The 24,096-nt window shown below is 43.3% G+C and overlaps 1 protein-coding gene across 1 annotated transcript in view; it reads left to right on the top strand.

Moving 5' to 3' along the window:
- Positions 1–221: 221 nt before the first annotated feature.
- The window catches only part of PIWIL1 (piwi like RNA-mediated gene silencing 1), a 31,786-nt gene continuing 7,911 nt past the window's right edge, over positions 222–24,096 (top strand). Inside the window, exons 1-17 of the mRNA XM_044241025.1 lie at positions 222–299; positions 790–901; positions 4,976–5,101; positions 5,613–5,827; positions 6,178–6,299; positions 6,438–6,518; positions 7,154–7,351; positions 7,975–8,086; positions 14,666–14,792; positions 14,973–15,090; positions 15,606–15,720; positions 16,757–16,944; positions 17,319–17,391; positions 18,946–19,146; positions 19,262–19,365; positions 20,050–20,120; positions 20,228–20,381. Of these exons, the coding sequence (XP_044096960.1) occupies positions 222–299; positions 790–901; positions 4,976–5,101; positions 5,613–5,827; positions 6,178–6,299; positions 6,438–6,518; positions 7,154–7,351; positions 7,975–8,086; positions 14,666–14,792; positions 14,973–15,090; positions 15,606–15,720; positions 16,757–16,944; positions 17,319–17,391; positions 18,946–19,146; positions 19,262–19,365; positions 20,050–20,120; positions 20,228–20,381 (2,195 nt within the window). The remainder of the gene's footprint in view (positions 300–789; positions 902–4,975; positions 5,102–5,612; positions 5,828–6,177; positions 6,300–6,437; positions 6,519–7,153; positions 7,352–7,974; positions 8,087–14,665; positions 14,793–14,972; positions 15,091–15,605; positions 15,721–16,756; positions 16,945–17,318; positions 17,392–18,945; positions 19,147–19,261; positions 19,366–20,049; positions 20,121–20,227; positions 20,382–24,096) is intronic.

The raw sequence follows: 24,096 nt of genomic DNA on the forward strand, positions 1-24,096 counted from the left end.
ACGAACTGAAGCTTTCGGAGGAGAAGGGGGTGGGGGGCTTGGTGAGCCTGGTGGTGGGTATTGCATGGAGCGCTGGGTGTGGTACATAAACAGTGAATTTTGGAACACTGAAAAGAAAATAAAACTGGAAAAAAAAATAAAGGGAACATTACAGAAACAGTCCAGTGTAATCATGTATGTTGAGTGTTGTCTTTACAATTGTTTCCTCTCTAGGAAAAGAAATGACTGGGCGAGCCAGAGCGAGAGCCAGAGGACGCGCCCGTGGGCAGGAGACAGTGCAGCATGTGGGGGCCACTGCAGTGAGTGCTTGACCTTTCCCCTACAGAACATGTCCTTGAAAAACAAAAACCTCCATCTTTATTGGCTTAGGCTGTTGAAGATAAGTTTAGAAACTGTTCTGTGAAGGATGCAGGAGCCGAACAAGAATGATCCTGTTCTATTTCCTGAGCATCGGAAGAGCCGATTTCTTTAGTTAGTGACTCTTCTTCTTCTTTTTTTTTTTTTAAATTTTATTTACATCCAATTAATTATAGTGTAATATTAGTTTCAGAGGTAGAGTTCAATGATTGTTCAGCTGTGTATCACACCCAGCGCTCCTTCCATCCTGAGCCCACCTTAATGCCCATCAGCTAGTTAGTGATCCTTCTTGAAGAAGCTGCTTTATGGGAATACTTAGTTACTAACATAGACCAGTTTTGTTTGAACGTCTTAGACTTGCTGAAGACTGTTTCCTCTGACCTGTGACCTTTTGACATGAAAAGAATGCTGTTTGTTTGCATATCGCCGTAGAGTCAGCAGCCTGGCTATATCCAGCCCAGGCCTCAGCAGCCAGCAGCGGAAGGGGAGTTAGTTGGCCGTGGACGACAGAGAGGAGCAGTGGGAGCAACAGCCAAGCCCCAAGGTGAAGGGAGAGTGAAAAGATCTCATGTGCGTGCGTGTAGTAGTGAACGTGAAGCGGTAACCAGCGTACGGAGTCATTATAAAAAGGGGCCCCTGCCGTCCTTCAGGAAGAACAGACCCTTTCTCTCAGCTGTGCAGCCTGGACTTAGGAAGGTGTCACAGGATTTTTCTCCTTGGAAATGAAAAAGTGTATTCTTGCCAGGGCCCCGTATTAGCTCTTGCAGAATGATTAAGTTCTGAACTAACCATCCATATGCTGACTCATTAGTCATTGAGAACTTTTTGGCATCGTTAGTGATTTCATCACAAGCTGAACTGCCTTTAACATGTGTAACTTTGGTCTCCTGGGGGTTGCTCTAGCTGGCCATGTTTCTCAGCTGCAAAACCCAGGCCAAAGTTATGACCGCTGATGAGGTCAGAACACCAGTTCGGATTCCAAAAATTGTGTTTTTTCAGTACTTTGTTACAAACGTGAATTATTTAGATGCTTGATATAAGATTTATTTTACAGTTACATTTGGTTTTGATACAGGAAACACCCCTGTGCACACAGGGAATTAACGTAAGGACAAGGCTTTCCAGCTAGGGTGGGCATGGAAGTGTGCTTTTGGGGAAACTAGCGTGAAGGAAGTCGGCTAGCAAGAAGGCAGAGCCGCTTTCCTCCCTGTGCTACATTCCCCTCTTCTCTGAATCACAACTAGTGACGTCATTGAACAGTAGAGGGTGAACAAATCTAAGATTTTAGGGTGGTGTGAACTGCTGTGTCAACTACTGGGCAGCCTGAAAACTTCCTGAAACACAGAGCATTCTTGGGAAACCACAGTGTTTAAAAAGCCAGGGAGAGCGTGGAAAGGGAAATGAAGGGGCAGTGCCTTGAAGCCTGCAGAGGCTGTTGAAAACATTGAGTCTTCATAAAGACGCTTAAACCAAGTGAACGCTTTTTACCTTTTTGTTCTGCACCATTTTATTTTTTGCCATTTTACAAATGCTGACAGTGGAAAACTGCTGCTACTCCCTGTGGGCTGGTAGAGTTGTGCCAGCTTTGGGACACATGGAGCAGTTGCGATGGTACCTTCACTAGCAGGTCCCCTCATGGGAACGCAGTTGTCTGTCAGTGGGAGGGTGCTGATGGTCCTGCTCTGTACCCCACACTGCAAACACCTGACCAGGAAGAGCCAGCACTGCCCTATTGGTTGAGCACCCCGTACCACTGCCCTACATCCTACAAAACCAAGTGTTATCTCTGTATCTTTAATGAATATGTGATTGTATAAATCTTTGCATAGACAAGTTTGAGGAAGAACATCGGTTAATAGTGCTACCCTTGAAGAGTCAGAGGAGGAGAGGGTCTTTCATTTATGTATCCAATTTGTCACTTTTTCGATGTAAGGTATGTTATTTTTCAAGATGTCTGATGAGAGTTCATTCATGGGCAGTCATCTCTTTCAAGTTATAGGATTTTGCCCAGTTTCTCCTCTATACTTGGTATCTGAGTTTCTATGAAAATTTCCCATCTCTAAAAAGCTAGTATCTAACTTTATATGTAAATGTCACTGTGATGATTAAATAATACTTGGAATAACAAATGCAAGGCCCTATTTCACAACTTTTCACTGCTGTTGTAAGCATTATATCTGAGAAGTATTTGTCATAAATGTTCAAGTGTCTACTGAATTTTAGAAATTGACAAGTTTAACGGATTTTCTATGAATGAAACCTTGCCTAGGACCGTGGTTTGCATTCTGTAAGTGGGGTGTGGATACGTGGAGGGTTCTTAAATAGCAGTAGCAACATCAGACTTGTGTTTTTAATTACTCCAGCAGCTACACAGAAAGGGAAGTTCTAGGCACACCTTGAAGTTACTACAGATCCAGTTCTAGACCACTGCAATAAAGCAGACCTCATGAAGCGAGTCAGATGAATTGTTTGGTTTCCCGGGTTTTATAAGAGTTGACACCATACCGTAGGCTATTAAGTGTGCAGTAACATTACGTCTAAACAGTGTATATACTGCTAAGAAATTGTAACCATTATTTACGTTTTCAGCAAGTTGTAATTACTGACCACAGATTACCATAACAAATATAATAACAAATAAGTTTGAACTAGTGTGAGAATTACCAGAATGTGACACAAATGAAATGAGCAAATGTTGGAAAAATGGCGCCAGTAGACTTGTTTACCAGAGTTGCCACAAACCTTCAGTTGTAAGAACTGCAGTATCCGCGAAGCACAGTAAAGTTAGGTGTCCTTATAATTAGCAAGCTTTTCAATTTTATTCATTCTAAAACCTGTCCTCTTTACAGATTGACCCGTAAGGTTTGGCTAACTATAAAAGTTGTGTTGTATATAGAGAGGGAAACAGACTTCATTGTTTGTATTCAGAAACTTGCAGTCAAGTTTACATATCCAGAATTGAAATTTTTTTTAATTTTTTTTATTTATTTGAGAGAGAGAGAGTGAGAGCATGAGAGGGAAGAAGGTCAGAGGGAGAAGCAGACTCCCTGCGGAGCCAGGAGCCTGATGCGGGACATGATCCCAGGACTCCGGGATCATGACCTGAGCCAAAGGCAGTCGCTTAACCAACTGAGCCACCCAGGTGCTCCAGAACTGAATTTTAAGACAAACTCAAATTTTTCAGGAAAACAGCTGCCGTGACCTGTTATTGTTACCAGCTTGGATTCGGTATGCCTGACCTGCATTAGTATAGTTAACCAAGACCAAGGCTACTTTAAATTGAAAGTCTCTGGTATAAAAATTTCAAGGGAAGCAGAACAGTTATGTATTTGAAGGACTTTTAAATAGAGTCCCTGAATATCCTGAGGTAAAAGAACCTACATATTTAGCAACACCTTTAAAGGGGTTTATAAATATATTTTCATGTAAAACTCAACATGCCCATGAAGTGCATCAGTTTTTCAGGTAAGGAAGTTGAAGGTCATATTGGAATAAGTTGCTTTCAGAGTATATCAGGAACCAATATTTTGTTAAAGCACAGTTCCTTCTCTAACAAAAAAGTCCAGAAGTTGGCACTTCAGAGCTAGTCCTGGCATTTGTGGTCAGAAGAAAAATGGCCTTTTCAATTGTTTTGTTCTTTTGTCCTGACTTTTGTCATTAAGGCTGATGTTTGGTGATCACATCCAGATTCCAGGCAAGACTGACAGGTCAAGGGTCCCAGAAAACATAGACACTGGCTGCTGACTCCCTTTCAAGGCACTTTCCCAGAGGTTGATCCGGTAATTTCTGGTAAACCTCTTAGGCCTTCCTTACCTGTTGGGAAGATGGAGTTCTAGTCCATTAGGTATGACTCCCTAAAAAAATCCTATTTTTAAAAAGAAGACTGAGGGTTTATGGAGGCCACCAATGTGTCTGGTACTCAAGGTATGGTCCCTATTAACTGAAAGCTGCATTTGTAATAGCAGATGACCAAGGCCACGTTCATTCTTCGGCCCACACCACACTGTTGATGAGATGTACTTCTGTATGATGTACGAATTGAAGGATTCAATAATTTTGGATATTATAATCAGCTTTGGAAACCACATGAGCTTCTAGCTAATCTGTCCCACTGGGCCATGTGTATGGTGGCCGTGGGGTACATATAGAACGATCCCATCTGTTCTTAAGGAATTAGTGAGGAAATGACACTAGACATTTACACATTAAAACCTATGAATCACCGATTCCTATAGCTATAAGTGCATCATAAAACTGTGAAGAATACTTCTGTTTAGGCTCTTAGGTTGTTATCAGAACTGTGATTTCCCAGCCACTAAGCATGCTCCTGAGTTCTTGAATCCCAAGCCAGTTGTCTTAGTTTTTTTTTGTTGTTGTTGTTTTTGGTTTTTGTTTTGTTTTTTAACATGGATGTATCTTACAGGGGACCAACTGAATTTACCGGGGGCAGTGGCAAAGGGTTTATAAAAGTCCTAGTTGAGGTTCCCTGGCCAACAGATACCTATGAAATTTCTAAACAGTATCTTAGCACCTCTGTAGCTTTTGGGGTCCATGTAGTACTTTGGGAATTAATGTCATCATTGTTTCATGTGACCTAGGATATCATTTTTTTTTTAAGAGATCCAGATATCTGCTGGATTTCAGGAGTTATCATTAGCAGAGAGAGGAGGTCGTCGTAGAGACTTTCATGATCTTGGTGTGAATACAAGACAGAACCTGGACCATGTTAAAGAATCAAAAACAGGTGAGTTAATTATGAAGAATACAGTTTCCTGGGATTACTTTTTGAGTACACAGAACACTGAATTGAAGCCCTTTATTTTACATATTTATTTGTATGGTGTAATAGTAGGGAGAAAAAGCACAGTTGGTCAGGATCCAGCTTTTCCGATGGCTTTTCCATTTCCCTCTCTCTTTTGACTTTAATGAAATAGGTTGTCAGTGTCTTCAGCTGCACTGAAATGTTTTACTAAGTGTTACATAACTTTTTTTCTTTTAAAACTTCTTGCCACAGAGATTTGGTGGGTTCTGATGTAGATTACTTAGTCTAAGGAGGATTTATTCTTAAACATATGCTTGTGGGAACTTATGTGGGTAGGATAGTCGTACTCAAAGTCAGATGTCTGAGAAGTTCAGTGTCCTATGCTGTTCTTAGCCTTTTGTTACAGATATGTGTATGCTTTGTCACAGTAGGAAACATTTCAGGGAAGAATGAACTTGTTATTTTGTTAATGAAACGTGACTCATTCTTACAGGTTCTTCAGGCATTATAGTAAGGCTGAGCACTAACCATTTTCGATTGACGTCCCGTCCCCAGTGGGCCTTATATCAGTATCACATTGACTATAACCCGCTGATGGAAGCCAGAAGACTCCGATCAGCTCTTCTTTTTCAACATGAAGACTTAATTGGAAGGTGTCATGCTTTTGATGGAACAATACTATTTTTACCTAAAAGACTACAGCACAAGGTTATTTTAAAATGTTGGGTTGGGGAGAGGGTGATGTAGGATTTCCACCTCAAAAGCAGAACTGCCACAATCTAGGGTAGCTTTTAGAGAAACTCCAGTGGTCTTCTGTCTCACAGAGTTTTAATGAACCCAGAGGGGCCTTTGGCATTATTACGTCATTTTCAAATCTGCCTGAAAAACGTGATGACAATTATAATAAGGCCCATAACCACTCTTCTCATAGTCATTCTTTTTTTAATTTAAAACTTTTCCATACGTTTCACTGTTGCCTTTTGGGCAGGAATTATGTGATTGGGATTATTAGTTTCTCTTAACAATTAAAAGTTTGGTTTTCCACTGCTTTGGCTCAGGTTACTGAAGTGTTCAGTCAGACCCGAAATGGAGAGCATGTGAGGATAACAATCACCTTAACAAATGAACTCCCACCTACGTCACCAACTTGTTTGCAGTTCTATAATATTATTTTCAGGAGGTATGTTGGTGTTTTCTTAACATTTTACTAAGAAAAATTGAAAACCTAGAGAAGAGTTGAAAGACCAGTGTGGTGAGTCCCTGTGCATGAAGATACTTACCAGTATTTGCTCCTGTCTTCTGACCTTTGAATTTCTAGGCTCTTGAAGATCATGAATTTACAGCAAATTGGACGGAATTACTATAACCCAAGTGACCCAATCGATATTCCAAATCATAGGTTTGTATGAAGTGGAACCTTTCTGTTCCTTAGGTATGATCACAGACTTAGAAAACGATGTTCTTATTTGAAATAATAAAATTTATTACTGGGGCTGTTAGTGGTACTTGTCATGTTAAGTAAATATTTAACTTGATTTGAATAATAAGAGACATCCTAGAACACTTGGATATAAAAACATCACGTGATACTCCTCTCTCACTAGGGAAGCAGGAAGGGTTGTCCAACACTGTATTTGCTTTTGGGGAACAAAATTTATGAGCTAATGAAGATCATCTCAGAAGTTCCTGTAGTGTAGCCAAGTGTGGCACACACAGTTTAGGGTTATTGTATTAATTATAGATGCTTTGGGTTAGACTGGCAACTCTTTCAAGTTTTACCAACATAAAAAATCGTTTAATAAAGTTAGTGTATTCAAAATGGAGTTTGAATTATTTTACTATAAAACAATGGTCATTGTTGAGGTAGAGGGATCTTTATCTGGACCCATGTAAAACCTAGAAATAACTAAATTTACTCAATTCGAGAATTTTGTACGTTAGATCTAATTAATAAAGGAGAAGAACACAATTTGATGTACACAGAACATAGCAGGGTTGTTCACAGGGTCCCTTCATTGCTCTCCTATTTGACAGGTTGGTGATCTGGCCTGGCTTCACCACGTCTATCCTCCAGTACGAGAACAACATCATGCTTTGCACAGACGTCAGTCACAAAGTCCTTCGCAGCGAAACCGTGTTAGATTTCATGTTCAACCTGTATCATCAAACGGAAGAACACAAATTTCAAGAACAAGTTTCTAAGGAGCTAATAGGTTTAATTGTTCTTACCAAGTAAGACGCTCTTTAAAATATGAAATAATCATTTTGCAAGTCTTAAGATTGTGTAGCTTTCTAGTCCATCCTATTAGAATGTAGGGTTTATGGTGGAAGAGTGGGAATAGGATGAAAACGGGGAAGAGGTGTTTTTGACGTTTCTCAAGATGCAAGCTCTCAGGGGAAGCACGTTCTTTTGAAAAGGACAAATATTTAATAACTTCTTTCCTTTTTAGTCTTCATTTCATTTTCTAGTACTTCACTCACTTCCCCACCCATCTAGCATGGTCTTTAAGAAGTTTTCCCTTTGTCTTCCTGTGACATCATATATTACTAAGTGATTTGGAAGTTTACAGAGACTGCATACTATCTGTATATAGCTTCTTCTTTTTTAATATATTTTATTTTATTTTTTCAGTGTTCCAAGATTCATTGTTTATGCACCACACCCAGTGCTCCATGCAGTCCATGCCCTCCATAATACCCACCACCAGTCTCACCCAACCCCCCCCAAAACCCTCCGTTTGTTTCTCAGAGTCCACAGTCTCTCATGCTTCATCTCCCCCTCCGATTTCCCCCAATTCACTAATACTCTTTCTACAATTCTAATCAAAGACTAATAAATCCCAACTGTTGCACAGGTATAACAATAAAACCTACAGAGTAGATGATATTGACTGGGACCAGAATCCAAAGAGTACCTTTAAGAAAGCAGATGGTTCCGAAGTCAGTTTCTTAGAGTACTACAGGAAGGTAAGAAGATCACGTAGTCTTTATCTTTTTCATGTCAGTTGTTTAGGCCTTAGGAAAAATGCGAACTATCTTCAGTAGGATTTTCTTGTACACATGGAACAAGTTGCTTTGAAAGCTGTTTATAAATATATTTATTAAGGCCATAATAACATAGTTTATATAAAGCTCATTATCACATGAGAAGTGCTTGGTCCTGTTCCCTTTTTCCTAGTAAAATGAAAGATTGTTTTTGATTTTAAGCTTGTGGAGGACAAACAAGGTAATTGGTAATGAATAGTACAAGTTTAGTGACCCATATCCTGTAATGAACACTTCTCTTTTAACTTCACCCAGGGATGGGGGTTAAAGGTGGGTAAATCCTCAGCATCAGTTGTGCTAAATCTGCATATAGGTTAACTCTTCTTTTGTTTTGTATCTAAATTCAATTTAGTTAACATACACTAAATTATTAGTTTCAAGGGTAGAATTTAGTGATTCATCAGTTGCATATAACACCCAGTGCTCATTCCATCCCATGCCCTCCTTAATGCCCATCACTCAGTTACCCATCTCCCCACCTGCCTCCCCTCCAATAACCCTCAGTTTGTTTCCTTTAGTTAAGAATCTCTTACAGTTTGTCTCTCTTTCTGATTTCATCTTAATTTTTCTGCTTGTCCTCTATGTTCATCTGTTTTGTTTCTTAAATTTCACGAGTGAAATCATATGGTATTTGTCTCTGATTTATCTCACTTAGCATAGCACCCTCTGGTTCTGTCCATGTCATTGCACATGGAAAGATTTTTTTCTTTTTGATGGCTGAGTAATATCCCATTGTATATATATACCACATCTTCTTTATCCATTCATCTCTTGATGGACATCTGGGCTCTTTCCACAGTTAGGCTATTGTGGATATTGTTGCTATAAACATTGGGGTACAGGTTCTCCTTCAGATCCCTGCGTTTGTATCTTTGGGATAAATACCCAGTAATGCAATTGCTGGGTCATAGGTTATCTCTACTTTCAACTTTCTGAGGAACCTCTGTGCTATTTTCCAGAATGGTTACCCCAGCGTGCATTCCCACCAACAGTGTAGGAGGCTCCCCTTTCTCCCCGTCCTCGTCAACACCTGTTGTTTCCTGACTTGTTAATATTAGCCATTCAGACCGGTGTGAGGTGGGAACTCACTGTGGTTTTGATTTGTATTTCCCTGATGCCAAGAGATGTGGAGCACTCTTTCATGTGTCTTTTGGCCATCTGCATGTCCTCTTTGGAGAAATGTCTTCATGTTTTCTGCTCATTCCTTGACTGGATTATTTGTTCTTTGGGTGTTGAGTTTGATAAGTTCTTTATAGATTTTGGATACTGGCCCTTTATCTGATATGTCATTTGCAAATATCTTCTCCCATTCTTTCAGCTGTCTTTTGGTTTTGTTGACTGTTTCCTTTGCTGTGCAAAAGCTTTTAATCTTGATGAAGTCCCAGTAGTTCATTTTTGCCCTTGCTTCCCTGGCCTTTGGCGATGTTTCTAGGAAGAAGTTGCTGCGGCTGAGGTCGAAGAGGTTGCTACCTGTGTTCTCTAGGATTTTGATGGATTCCATTTAGGTCTTCCATCCATTTTGGGTATGCTTTTGTGTGTGGTGTAAGACAGTGGTCCAGTTTCATTCTTCTGCATGTGGCTGTCCAATTTCCCCAACAACATTTATTGAAGAGACTGTGTCTTTTCCATTGGACATTATTTCCTGCTTCGTCAGAGATTAGTTGACCATAGAGCTGAGGCTCCATATCTGGGCTCTCTATTCTGTTCCATGGATCTATGTGTCTGTTGTTGTGCCAGTACCATGCTGTCTTCATGATGACAGCTATGTAATAAAGCTAGACATCTGGAATTGTGATACCACTAGGTTTGGTTTTCTTTTTCGACATTCCTTTGGCTATTTGGGGGTCTTTTCTGAATCCATGCAAATTTTAGGATTATTTTTTAAAATATTTTTTATTTATTTGACAGAGATCACAGGTAGGCAGAGAGGTAGGCAGAGAGAGAGCGGGAAGTAGGTTCCCTGCTGAGAGGAGCTCAATCCCAGGACCCTGGGATGATGACCTAAGACGAAGGCAGAGGATTAACCCACGGAGCCACCCAGGCTCCCCATTGTGTGATTTTCTTTTTATGTTTTTTTAAGATTTTATTTATTTATTTATTTATCAGAGAGAGAGAGAGAGAGCGCGCGAGCACAGGCAGACAGAGCGGCAGGCAGAGACAGAGGGAGAAGCAGGCTCCCTGCGGAGCAAAGGACTCGATCCCAGGATGCTGGGATCATGACCTGAGCCGAAGGCAGCTGCTTAACCAACTGAGCCACCCAGGCGTCCCCCATCGTGTGATTTTCTAATACTAGTTTCATGCAGGCGGTTCTAGCTATTGGTGTGGTAATCCTTGAAAAAAGAGCCAAGGCAAATGGGAGCAAGAAAGACCCACTGCCAACTGGAAGAAAGTACAGTGTTTACATCAGAATGCACACTAATGTCGCTCAGGGGTAAGCACATCTGCCCCCTGAATCTTTAGGAGCTTGTGTTCTTTTTGTGCTGTTACAAGTGCTGGAGGAGTAGTTCTAAAACATGAATCAGTTAAAATCTTAACGCTTATCTTTAAAGTGCTAAGATTTATTTCATGTTTTTCCCACATTCAGTACATTTCTTATTTCTAAAAAGCTGGATAAAGAATCCATGTTTGTGTCTTATGTCAGAATTACACAGCAGACTTGTGACCTCGAAATGTCTTTTGTACTGGTTGCGTACTACTGCCCGAGCTTCAGCTGCTCTGCTGTGAATGAAAAGATCAGACAACACTCTGGAAGGAATTGATTCTCTGAGAAGCCACCTTAAGAGCTGCTCTTCTGGGTCACCTGCATGGCCCAGTTGGTGAAGCGTCTGCCTTCGGCTCAGGTCATGATCTCCAGGTCCTGGGTTTGAGCCCCACGTTGGGCTCTCTGCTTAGCAGGGAGCCTGCTTCTCCCTTTCTCTGCCTGCTGCTCTGCCTTCTTAATGCTCACTTCACTTTCTATCAAATAAATGTTTTTAAAAAGCTGCTCTTCTTTTGGGCAAAGTGAAAATAGGTCAGGGGCCATCTCAGCTTGATTTCCCTACCACTGTTTTTACCCTCTTAACTTCTTGGGGACCCCAGTCATATTTAACCTAGATTCCTTCTGGGTGTGGGAGTTACTGTGAGAAATGAGCATTTTCCTGTGGTTTTCTAATCACTGTTGGGACAGGAACAGTTGGTATATATCAACAGCGGTTATAAAGGAGACGCTTGTGGAAAGTTTGGTTTCCACCTGAGGCCAGGCCAGGGGAGGGTCTCCTTCTCTGACTAGTAGTGAGTCTTAAACACCAGCATACTCCTCTCCAAGTGGCCTACTTGTTGACATACTTGAAAGTTCTGCCTGGAACTCCCAGTTTCTCGATAGTAACTTGTTAGGTGATCTCCAGGCTCGTCTGTGCTATAGTTCACAGTTCTCAAATTTCTAGCTCTAGCCCAGTCGTGTGTAAGCCTGCTTGTTCTCGATAACTGCACATCTCAAGACCGCTTCCGTGTGACTAACGCTGAACATGTTATGGCCCCTGTGCCGTGCTCTGATCAGCGCAGAGACTGTAACTTCCACAGGGCCAGAGGGTCTGGGGTTTATGCACAGCGCCCCCCCCCCCAAGTGCCTAAGAAGGCACTCAGGCATCTGAGTGAACAAACGCGTAGCAGGTAGCTAAAACCTCGGGCCCGCGGGCCTCTTCTCACCGTGCAGTGCTGCTGGTGGCCTCACCTTCTGAAATGCCTCTGACCGCCACCTCTGGGTGGCCACCCTGCCCATTCTGTGCAGGCCCCATGCCCATTCTGCTGGTCTTCATTTGTGTTTCTCCTGCTTTCCAATCCATTTTCAGATGTTGCTCTTCTCCCCACAGTACTAGCGTGCATTGGTGTGTGTCCAGTGAGACCCCAAGTGATGTAGTCCCTGCCTGCATGTTGATGCTTGTCTCCTCGCTCTCCCTGGCCATCTCCTCTGACCCCAGGCTCCTCCTGCCTGGAACACTACACGCCTGACTCGTGATCTTAGCCTTAGACTCAGCGCAGATGATTTCTGTCAGAAGCCTTCTCTCATAGCCGGGACTGACTGGGCATCTTTAGTCCACAGTCCACAGAATGGCGCGCGGTTGAGATGTTTCTAAGAATCACGGCATTCTCGGGACTTCCTAGGACAGGTGCAGTTTTCATGATAAGCAATGGCTTGGATATTCTATGTTTAAAATCATATTTAAGCAGCACTCGGAGTGGAAGAGAGAAGGGCCTTTAAAAGGGAGGATCACGGTCAGTTTTAAAAAGAAACGTTTTTTTAAAATCATATTTAAGCAGCACTCGGAGTGGAAGAGAGAAGGGCCTTTAAAAGGGAGGATCATGGTCAGTTTTAAAAAGAAAAGTTTTGGCAGTAATGTCAAATGCATTAAGTAGTTGTAGTGGGTTTTTAGACCTACTACCTAAACCTAAAGTAGTAGGTTTTTAGATGTAAGGGAAGATGGTAAAGGAACTGGGCCCTAAGAATATAGGAAGGAGGGGCGCCTGGGTGGCTCAGTGGGTTAAGCCGCTGCCTTCGGCTCGGGTCATAATCTCAGGGTCCTGGGATCGAGTCCTGCATCAGGCTCTCTGCTCAGCAGGGAGCCTGCTTCCTCCTCTCTCTCTCTGCCTGCCTCTCTGCCTACTTGTGATCTCTCTCTGTCAAATAAATAAATAAAATCTTTTAAAAAAAAAGAATATAAGAAGGGGATCCCAAAGTTGTACAACAAGGAACCATTCACTGAAGGCCCATTGGTGAGATCAGGAGGATGTAGGGATGTGTCTGATTCCACTTCCACACACCTACTCGTGTGTGCACCCAGTAAGCGAGGGAGGGGGGTGGTCAGCGGGTGGACGCCAGTAAAGAAGGTGGTGTGATGAAATCTGTCATATAGGCACAGGGAGCAAGAGTCAGTTAAGAGCTTCTTGAAATTTCCTTCCCCAAATAGGAAAATGAACTTTTCCTCTCAATGGTTGGTAAGGAGTTCTGTATAGGACAAAGTAAGAACAGACTGGAATTCCTGGTCTCTTCGCTGCTAAGGGTAGGTGGCCTGGACCTTGGCATAGGATGGGACTAAGAAACAGAAAGCACCTCTTCCTCTGTTGATGAAGGGCTGTCATGGTGCTCAGCTTCTGCACGCTGAAGGCCGATGTGTGGCTCTCTGAACGTAAGAAGAGAAGGCACAGGAGGTGCTGGGAAGAGGGTCTCGAGAACATGGGGTCAGAAACAAGTGGAGATGACGCAAGGAAGCCTGTCCCATTCGAGGGTTGCAGACCTGAGGCCCGCAAGCCATCTTAGGTGCATGTGAACTCACCAAAACTCACAGTTTCAGTTTTCTTTTTTTACCAGTTGTGAAAAATGTGCCTTAGGGATTGCATGTGGGGAATCTTAAGACCGCCGAATTGAGGGGCGCTTGGATGGCTCAGTCCGTTAAGCATCTTAGGGCCTGATCTCGAGGTCCAGGGAGTGAGCCCCAGTGGGGCTGCCTGCTCAGCTGGGAATCTGCTTCTCCCTCTGACCCTCCCCACTCTCATGCTTGCTCGCTCTCAAGTAACATCTTTTTGTTGGTGTCTGTATTATCTTGTTCAGTTAGCCAGGATACAGTGTGTGATTAGGTGTTGTTTTTTTTTTAAAGATTTTATTTCATTATTTGACAGAAAGAGATCACAAGTAGGCAGAGAGGCAGGCAGAGAGAGAGAGAGGAGGAAGCAGGCTCCCTGCCGAGAAGAGAGCCCGATGCGGGACTCGATCCCAGGAGCCCGAGATCATGACCTGAGCCGAAGACAGCGGCTTAACCCACTGAGCCACCCAGGCGCCCCTGTGATTAGGTTTTGATGGAGTGGTCAGTGATTCATTAGTTGCGTGTAACACCCAGTGCTCATCACCACACGCGCCCTCCATGCCGGTCACCCCGCTGTCCCCATCTCCGCACCCCCTCCCTTCTGTAAGTTCCAGTTTGTTTCCCTGAGTCCAGAGTCTCTCATAGTTTGTCAGATCTTTTAAACAAAAAGATTACCGAATTGAAATTCAACTTCTACCTTCTGTAAAAACTTTTCCTAATTAAAAATATTCTCTGGCATGCAAACTTCTTCCTTCACCCCATGTGTTATGTCAAGGCTTGTTTCCTATGTCACTTCTCGCTATAACAACTAGTAGTTTTGGAGGAATTCTGTTGTGAGGACCCAGAGATACACAGCCTTTTGTTTCTAAACCCAAAAAAAAAAAAATCACAAAATAAAGTGAACTGTGAGTAAAACTCAGAAAGATGGTCAAGGACAGTGAGACTGTACGTTGTTAAGAAGAAAGATGAGGTACTGAATAACACCTATAAATCACAAGCTATCCTGGAAGGATTAAAGATGAGCTTTTTAAGCTTTATTAGATAGTGATACCAGCTGTGCTATTGGCATCAATTCTCGACTTAAAAAAACAAATCCTTTTTTTGGTCCACTGAACGATTATTAAAGGCATTTGCATGCACATTGATACTTTCTTTCCATAACTAGCAATACAACCAAGAAATCACCGACTTGAAGCAGCCTGTTCTGGTCAGTCAGCCAAAGAGAAGGCGAGGCCCTGGTGGCACCTTGCCAGGCCCTGCGATGCTCATTCCAGAACTCTGCTATCTCACAGGTACCGCTGCGCTGGGGCCGCCTTCCCTGCCTCTTCTAGGAGCCCCGCCACCCCTGGGAAAGCCCTTCCCGCTGCTTCAGCTCCTTACGCTTCCCCTCACTCTTCACCACCCTGTACCCCAGACACTGAGACGTGATCCGTGTTTGTCTAATCGGCCACCTTTCGATATTTTACTTGAAGGGCTAACTGATAAGATGCGTAATGACTTTAACGTGATGAAAGACTTAGCTGTTCACACAAGACTGACTCCTGAACAAAGGCAGCGTGAAGTCGGAAGGCTCATTGATTATATCCATAAGTAAGTCCTCTGCATCCCACTGGGGCGTGGGTCCAGTTTGGTGTTATTTTCTGTGGGTTGGGGAGTGAGAGAAAGTCATTTTGTTTTCCTTTTGTATTTGTGGTATTTGGGTGGGTTCTTTGTGTTTCTAGGTGATCCTGCACTTTGTCAGGGAATACTAACCGCTGTAGCCCGTGGCCTTTTCTAATTCTTCTATTAGCCAAAGACAAGTAAAGCAGAAGGTGAAATGTTCTGGACAAATTTACTTTCTCTCTTTGTTATAACATTGAGGGGTTTACTTTGAAGAGAAGGTAGTTTGGGCATCAGAATTGTAATTTAAAGACTGTCCTGAAGGGACCTGGGGACACGATGAGGGAGAGATGGAGAGCCCGTGTGTTTTCCTGGCATTCTCTCCAGGTTTTCAGTCCTGAGAGAAAGAGGAAAACGTCCTGTACGTTAGCGTGGATCTCTGTGTCTGTCTGGTTTTGCTGTGTTTGCTTTATGCTGAGTGGTCCATAAATATGTTAAATTTACAGAGATGATAATGTTCAGAGGGAGCTTCGAGACTGGGGTTTGAGCTTTGACTCCAACTTACTGTCCTTCTCAGGAAGAATTTTGCAAGCAGAAAAGATCCACCAAGGTGGAAAAACAGTAAGTTGTCGATCACATCAGGTTTGGGTCTCGTTCAGTTAAGCTGAAAACCCTGCTACGTGGCGGCCTGCGTTCCTCACCTCCGGGAAGCAAGGTCAGCTCCGGGGAGCGAGGAGGTGGCCATGGGGGGCCACCGGGGAGACCTCACTAAAGGCTGGCCTAATGTGTTGCTCACAGCAGAATTACTTAAGGTAGAGAAGAATTTTAAGTGAGTGGGTTGGTATTTTGTCTGCCACTGAGGTGATCTTTTCTACAGAAAACTTTCAGTTTATTTGACTTCCATTTTTGCCCAGACCATTTGTTGGTAGGGATATATGTATTAAATATCGTGAGGCCGTTTATGCTTTCCCCTCAGAAAAGGAAAGCAAGTATTGCCAAAGTATTTTTGTGTCCTAGAAGCAGGGCAAGGGCCAGAACTTTAACGTCCTTTCATAGACGACTGCCCTCTGCCTTCTCCATTGTAGGAACGACACGCTGGCCATGTAGTTAGAGTTTCACCTGTAGGTGTGGTCATTGTCCCCATGGAAATGGTCAGTGTAGACACCCCTGTGCTGCGGGTGTGGGATGTGGGGACACGGGAGCGACACTGGGGTTTCCTCTGTGGGGCCGCACCCCATGTCACGGTGCTTCGACTTGCTGAGCTTTCTGCCTTGCTTGCTTGCAGCACCCAACACCCTATCGAGCTGCCTACCTTCCCAAGCCATGTTTGTTTTGTTTTTATCACAAGGAATGTAATGCCCTGTCGTGTCTCAGAAGACGGAGGGTCCAGGAAGAACCGGGGGAAGGGCCTGCTCACGAGGCTGAGGCACTTGTGTGGCAGTGATGCCAGCCGTAGCGGGGGTGGGGGGGGCCCATCCTCCTCGGACACACTTCTGCACTGTTCTCCCCCAGCAGAGCATTTCATCTGTCCCTAGAGTCCCAACGGAGGCGTAGTCCCCCAAGGGTCAGAATGCCACGGGAAATTGGGTATAGGCTTGTTGGCTTTGTCACTGAGAACAGACAGCAGAATTCACAGTGTCTCTGAACTTTCTTCTAGTTCGATTACAATCCACAGTTTGCAGATTGGTCAAAAGAAACGAGAGGTGCACCATTAATTAGTGTTAAGCCGCTAGATAACTGGCTGTTGATCTATACTCGAAGAAATTATGAAGCAGCCAATTCACTGATACAAAATCTATTTAAAGTTACACCAGCCATGGGCATACAAATGAAAAAAGCAATAATGTAAGTTTATCAAGTCATTTCTACTCTGAACGTTGATTAATAGTCATTTGGAGGGTGCGGGAACACAAAAGTGATAAAAATGTTAAACACGGTAACTAGGTTATATTAGTTTAAAGGTCTGATACAGCGCATGTCACGGGGATGCAGAAATGTGTTTTAGTCACTGGAGAATGGGGGAGAGCGGGCAGCACCGTTTCTCAGATTCTTGCTGCCCTCTGCGTTAGAAACCACCTTCTGCCTACATGGCTGCCTTGTTTTTATTTTATGTTTATACAGGAGTGTTTCATGTGTGATAGTCTATAGGGCATTTCTTTTATGTATGGTACATCTTTCATTACTTTTTCTGAATGTAGGATAATGAATTTCCATTCTAGGATTGAAGTGGATGATCGAACCGAAGCCTATTTGAGAGTCTTACAGCAGAAGGTGACCTCAGATACCCAGATGGTAAGTAGCTAACTGATACATAGGCACTTGTCCTCAGATGGCTTTTTTAAAAACTGTATTTATAAATCTTAGAATTTGAGTTTGGAATGTTTTAATTCAGTTTACAAACTGGCCACAGCATATGTATTTTACCTTTGTAAGGCAGCTGCGTGAACTCTGGCTGGAGCCGTGTGTCTGGGAGTTTGTTATTTGCCCTGCAGCTGGTGAGGAAGGGCTGGGGGCCAAAGCCATCAGAGATTTATTTGGATTCAAAGGCTTCAATTCCAGGAAATTTCATGGCGAATGGGCACAAAAGTAAAAGTTAGTACTTAGTTGTTCGGCACGCAACTAAGTGTGGCAGAGACAGATGTAGCGGTAAACAGCATATGTATGTGGCTTTAAACCGAAGAAGCAAATTGGCTTCAGCTAATCCGTTCCCTTTCTGGCCCTTCATCTCTTACTTCAATGCTACAGGTAGAGTGTGATTCCATTGTCTGCAGTAATAAAGATGCCTAAGATGGCAAAGTGATTTTGTTGGGGGCCAGGGAAAGGAGGGGAGAATCTGGGAGTATAAATTGGAGAACACAGTAGTGAGTCAAAGAGCTGGATTCAGCTGCAAACACAGACTCGGACTGGGCAGGAACTGGTGGTTTTATTTGCACTGAGATCTGACCGACATATGCCCTGCGAGCTGGAGGTGTGTGGTGAGACCCTTCGATGCGTGTGTGAGTTGCGGAGTGACTAACAGCAGGCTAGTTCCCTCGCCGCCTCACATGATCGCAAGTTGATTTTTTTGTTCCAAGAACATTTCAGCTCTAGTCTTCAGCATCTCTCACGTCCACACCTCAGCATTGTTGACTGTGCTTGCCACGCTGTACAGTAGACCCCCAGAACTTCCTCAGTTCACACCTGGAAGTTTGTGTCTTTGACTAACATCTTCCCCTTTCCGGCAGATTAGGCGCTCTGTGTGGTTCCCAGAATTGTCCACGGGCTTCCTAGGAAATTCCATAGTGTGATCATAGTGTGGTTCTCAGGCCAGAGCTTTACGTTTAAAAGCCAAGGGGTGCCTGGGTGGCTCATTGGTGAAGCATCTGCCTTTGGTTCAGGTCATGATCCTGGGATCGAGCCCTGTGTCGGGCTCTGTGCTCAGCGGGAAGCCTGTGTCTCCCTGTCCCACTTCCCCTGCTTGTGTTCCCTCTCTTGCTGTTTCTGTCAAATAAATAAATCTTTAAAAAAAAGTTTAAAAGCCATGATTCTAGGTGGATCGTCAGTAAATGAGAACTGTGAGCATGGTTTTGTTCTGTTTCCCATCTGTAAGTTATCCCCGGCTGGTGCTGGAACGTATTTAAGTTCTCGTGGTGTTCAGTTGTGAGTCAGTAGCTTCACATGGCCTCCTTTCTTGTGTCGGCATCTATCCCAAGGGGAGTGGGGTGAGCAGCAGGCAGCAGTGAACGTGCTGCATGTTAGCTCCACAGGTGGACGCTGACGTTTACGTCCAGGGGGCAGGTGTGGTTCCCGTTCTCTTCCTTGAACTTCAGCCGATTCTCCATAACGAGAACATTCTTTTGGTTTCAGGTTGTTTGTCTGTTGTCGAGTAATCGGAAAGACAAATATGATGCTATTAAAAAATACTTGTGCACAGATTGCCCTACCCCGAGTCAGTGTGTGGTGGCCCGGACTCTCGGCAAGCAGCAGACAGTCATGGCCATTGCCACCAAGATCGCCCTGCAGATGAACTGCAAGATGGGTGGAGAGCTCTGGAGGGTTGACATGCCTGTAAGTTTGATTTACGTGGTACATGAGAGTTTTCATTGTTTGAGAGAAAATGGATTTACTTTCTAAAAACTGCTTGTACTCTCTTGTATCTAAAACTGCAGTATTTTTCTTAAAGCTAAAGCTGGCGATGATAGTCGGCATTGACTGTTACCATGACACCACAGCTGGACGGAGGTCGATTGCAGGATTTGTCGCAAGTATCAACGAGGGGATGACCCGGTGAGCGCAGGGCTGGGCGGTGGAGCACGGACAGTGGACGTGGGTGGGAGCAGGTGGGAGCACGCAGGGCCCGTGCTCTGGGAGTCTGTGAGGCTTGAGGTGCGGGCTGAATAACTTCTTTACAAAGTTAAAGTTAGGGAAGTAAGGGAAGTTAGCTACCCTGCTGTTTTTGACATGGTTCACTGGCCCTTAATCTACAGTAATCTACAGTAATCAGATTACGTTTCAGGCTATTTTATGATTATTTCTGTTTGGGGGAGGGTGTCTCTCATTAAATGCGACCATCTCTGAAACGTCTTTATGTCCTTTAAAGTTTTTGTGTTGATTATCTTTTGGAAAATCCACTTCAGTTTACCCAGTCACTTGTGTTTCACTGTGGTGAATTACTTTTCAGTGCTTTTCTTAGAACTAAGACTATGAACTATCTCTGGGTATTACAGTTTAAATTTTATCTTGTCTTCAGCAAGGGAATTATAGTATTGATTTATAGTAAAAGAAAGCTTGGTTTGAGGTGTTAGGAGTATCTGGTCCTGTCTAGAATTTACAAAGTATTGGAGATGTTAGCAGGTATCTTAAAAAGGGTTAAACATTACGAGCTGCTGAGGAAAGCGAATGTGCGGTGCTTCCGAAGGAGCAGCTTGTAGACCGCGCCCTTCTCGCCCTCGTCCTGGTCTCTCTGAACAGCTGGTTCTCGCGCTGTGTGTTTCAAGATCGAGGACAAGAACTTGTAGATGGGCTCAAAGTCTGCTTACAAGGTTAGTGTCCTGTCGTGTTGCTGTCCTGGTCTCTGTGTTAATTCTGGGCAGAATTACCGCATTTGTATTCTGTTAACTGATTTAACCCTTTTCTGGTTGGCTTTCAGCTGCCCTGCGGGCTTGGAACAGCTGCAATGAATACATGCCCAGTCGCATCATTGTGTATCGGGACGGCGTGGGCGACGGCCAGCTGAAAACGCTGGTCAACTATGAAGTGCCCCAGTTTCTGGATTGCCTGAAATCTGTTGGTAGAGGTTACAAGTAAGCATGCGAACTGTAAAGCATTTTCTCTTTGTACCTTTTTATCTTTGATATTAGTGGTCCCTGATGCAAAGGTAAGTGTGAACCTAACTTCAAGGATGCAGTGGGGTTTGAGGGCGTGGAAGGGGGAGGGGTGAGCATGCAGAGTGGGCATGTAGAGGGTCCCTCCCTAGAGGGAAGGAAAGACAAATGACACTTTGCCAATTGTCTGCCTGACCCCTTTCTCTCCTAAAGCCTTGACGTGCAGGGATCAGAGAATTCCAGTACATACATAGGCATCCACAGAATTGTTTAATGGAATAAAATCCAAACAGTCTTAATTTACTCTTTCTCAGTTTCTTTATACAGTGAGTACCTGTTTCTTTTTTTTTTTAATAAAGATTTTATTTATTTATTTGACGAGATCACAAGTAGGCAGAGAGGCAGGCAGAGAGAGAGGGAGGAAGCAGGCTCCCTGCTGAGCAGAGAGCCCAATGCGGGGCTCGATCCCAGGACCCTGAGAGCATGACCTCAGCCAAAGGCAGAGGCTTAACCCACTGAGCCACCCAGGCACCCCTAGCTGTTTGATTTCTTTGTGAACCTGACTGGTACTTGATCTCAATAAGATGGTTGACATGTGTTTAGTGTCCCAGGAGATGATGTTACTTTTCTCCTTTTGGATGGTGTGCACACGTGAGGGCAGTGTGCTTGGTGGCCCTGAAACCCATGCTGGAGTCCACCCCCTCCACTCCTCCATGCCTCCTCGTCCCTGCCATCGGGCAGTGGCACTGCATACCCACTCTAGACCGCTGTTTCAGGAAGTTCTGTCTTGTGCTCTATCAGATTGTGGGCAAGCAGAGCTCAGGGACTGTTGTGTTCAGAGTTTATTAGTGTAACATAAAGATGCGTAAATCCAATTTTAAGGGTACTCAGGAAACCTGAGAGTCCTGTTTGGGCTTGCACATGCATACTGCAACACTGGTTATTTTTGTCAGACCTCTTTAGCCAGCACTTGGTATTGTTGTAGAAATGAGGGATTTTGAAACCCACTGACTGACCATATATCTGGGCTGAGTGTGATTTATAGGGCCTGTGGGGCAGGCATGAAGAGCTTCCTGCTTATTTATAGCTGAGTTGGAGGATACTTCAAGTCTTCTGTGGCCAGATTCTAAATGCTGATTCTGCACTTTTAAAAAATTGATATGTCAATGTTTCTTTACATTTATTTATTTAAATTCATTTAATATACAGTGCACTTACAAGTTTTAGAGGTAGAATTTAGTGATTCATCAATTGCATACAATACCCAGTGCTCATTACATCACATGTCCTCCTTTATAATGGCCACCCCCCCAGTTACCCCAGCCCCCCTCTCCTCTAGCAACCCTGTTTCCTAGGCTTAAGAGTCTCTTGTGGTTTGCTTCCTTTTTTATTTTTCCCTCCCTTGCTCCATGCTCCTGTTTTGCTTCTCAAATTCCACATATGAGTGAAATCATGATTGTTTGCCTCTTATTGACTAATTTCGCTTAACATAATACCTTCTAGTTCCATTCACACTATTACAAATGGCAAGATTTCATTTTCTTTTTTTTTTTTAGAATTAAACCTTTACTCTTTATTTTTTATAAACATATATTTTTATCCCCAGGGGTACAGGCCTGTGAATCGCCAGGTTTACACACTTCACAGCACTCACCAAAGCACATACCCTCCTCCAATGTCCATAACCCCACCCCCCTTCTCCCAATCCCTCTCCCCCCAGCAACCCTCAGTTTGTTTTGTGAGATTAAGAGTCACTTATGGTTTGTCTCCCTCCCAATCCCATCTTGTTTCATTTATTCTTCTCCTACCCACTTAAGCCCCCATGTTGCATCACCACTTCCTCATATCAGGGAGATCATATGGTAGTTGTCTTTCTCCGCTTGACTTATTTCGCTGAGCATGATACGCTCTAGTTCCATCCATGTTGTCGCAAATGGCAAGATTTCATTTCTTTTGATGGCTGCATAGTATTCCATTGTGTATATATACCACCTCTTCTTTATCCATTCATCTGTTGATGGACATCCAGGTTCTTTCCATAGTTTGGCTATTGTGGACATTGCTGCTATAAACATTCGGGTGCACGTGCCCCTTTGGATCACTACGTTTGTATCTTTAGGGTAAATACCCAGTAGTGCAATTGCTGGGTCATAGGGCAGTTCTATTTTCAACATTTTGAGGAACCTCCATGCTGTTTTCCAGAGTGGTTGCACCAGCTTGCATTCCCACCAACAGTGTAGGAGGCTCCCCTTTCTCCCCGTCCTCGTCAACACCTGTTGTTTCCTGACTTGTTAATATTAGCCATTCAGACGGTGTGAGGTGGGAACTCACTGTGGTTTTGATTTGTATTTCCCTGATGCCAAGAGATGTGGAGCACTCTTTCACGTGTCTGTTGGCCATCTGCATGTCCTCTTTGGAGAAATGTCTTCATGTTTTCTGCTCATTCCTTGACTGGATTATTTGTTCTTTGGGTGTTGAGTTTGATAAGTTCTTTATAGATTTTGGATACTGGCCCTTTATCTGATATGTCATTTGCAAATATCTTCTCCCATTCTTTCAGCTGTCTTTTGGTTTTGTTGACTGTTTCCTTTGCTGTGCAAAAGCTTTTAATCTTGATGAAGTCCCAGTAGTTCATTTTTGCCCTTGCTTCCCTGGCCTTTGGCGATGTTTCTAGGAAGAAGTTGCTGCGGCTGAGGTCGAAGAGGTTGCTACCTGTGTTCTCTAGGATTTTGATGGATTCCATTTAGGTCTTCCATCCATTTTGGGTCTGCTTTTGTGTGTGGGGTAAGACAGTGGTCCAGTTCATTCTTCTGCATGTGGCTGTCCAATTTCCCCAGCAACATTTATTGAAGAGACTGTCTCTTTTCCATTGGACATTCTTTTCTGCTTTGTCAAAGATTAGTTGACCATAGAGTTGAGGGTCCATATCTGGGCTCTCTATTCTGTTCCTTGGATCTATGTGTCTGTTGTTGTGCCAGTACCATGCTGTCTTGATGATTACAGCTTTGTAATAAAGCTAGATATCTGGAATTATGATGCCACAATTCCAGAAAACCACAATGGTTTTCTTTTTCGACATTCCTTTCGCTATTTGGGGGTCTTTTCTGATTCCATATAAATTTTAGGACTATTTGATCAAGCTCTGTGAAAAATATTGATGGCATTTTGATAGGTATCGCATTCACTGTGTAGATTGTTCTGGATGGTATGGATATTTTAACAATATTTTTCTTCCATTCCATGAACATGGAATATTTTTCCATTTCTTTGTGTCTTCCTCAATTTATTTCATGAGTGGTTTATAGTTTTTTGAGGACAGATTCTTTCCCTGTTTGGTTTATTCTTAGGCATCTTGGGGTTTCTGGTGCAATTGTAAACAGGTTCAATTCCTTAATTTCTCTTCTGTTTCATTAGTGGATAGAAATGCAACTGATTTCTGTGCATTGATTTTGTATCTTGACACTTCACTGAATTCCTATAAAATTCTAGCAGTTTTGGGGTGGAGCATTTTAGGTTTTCCACATAAAGTTTTATATCATCTGCAAAGAGTGAGAGTTTGACATCTTCTTTGCTGATTCAGATGCCTTTTATTTCTTTTTGTTGTCTGATTGCTGAGGCTAGGACTTCTAGTACTATGTTGCACAGCGCTGGTGATAGTGGGCAGCCCTGTTGTGTTCCCAGTATTAGGGGAAAA

This window comes from Neovison vison, chromosome 3 (genome assembly GCF_020171115.1).
Source record: "Neovison vison isolate M4711 chromosome 3, ASM_NN_V1, whole genome shotgun sequence".
NCBI lineage: Eukaryota > Metazoa > Chordata > Mammalia > Carnivora > Mustelidae > Neogale > Neogale vison.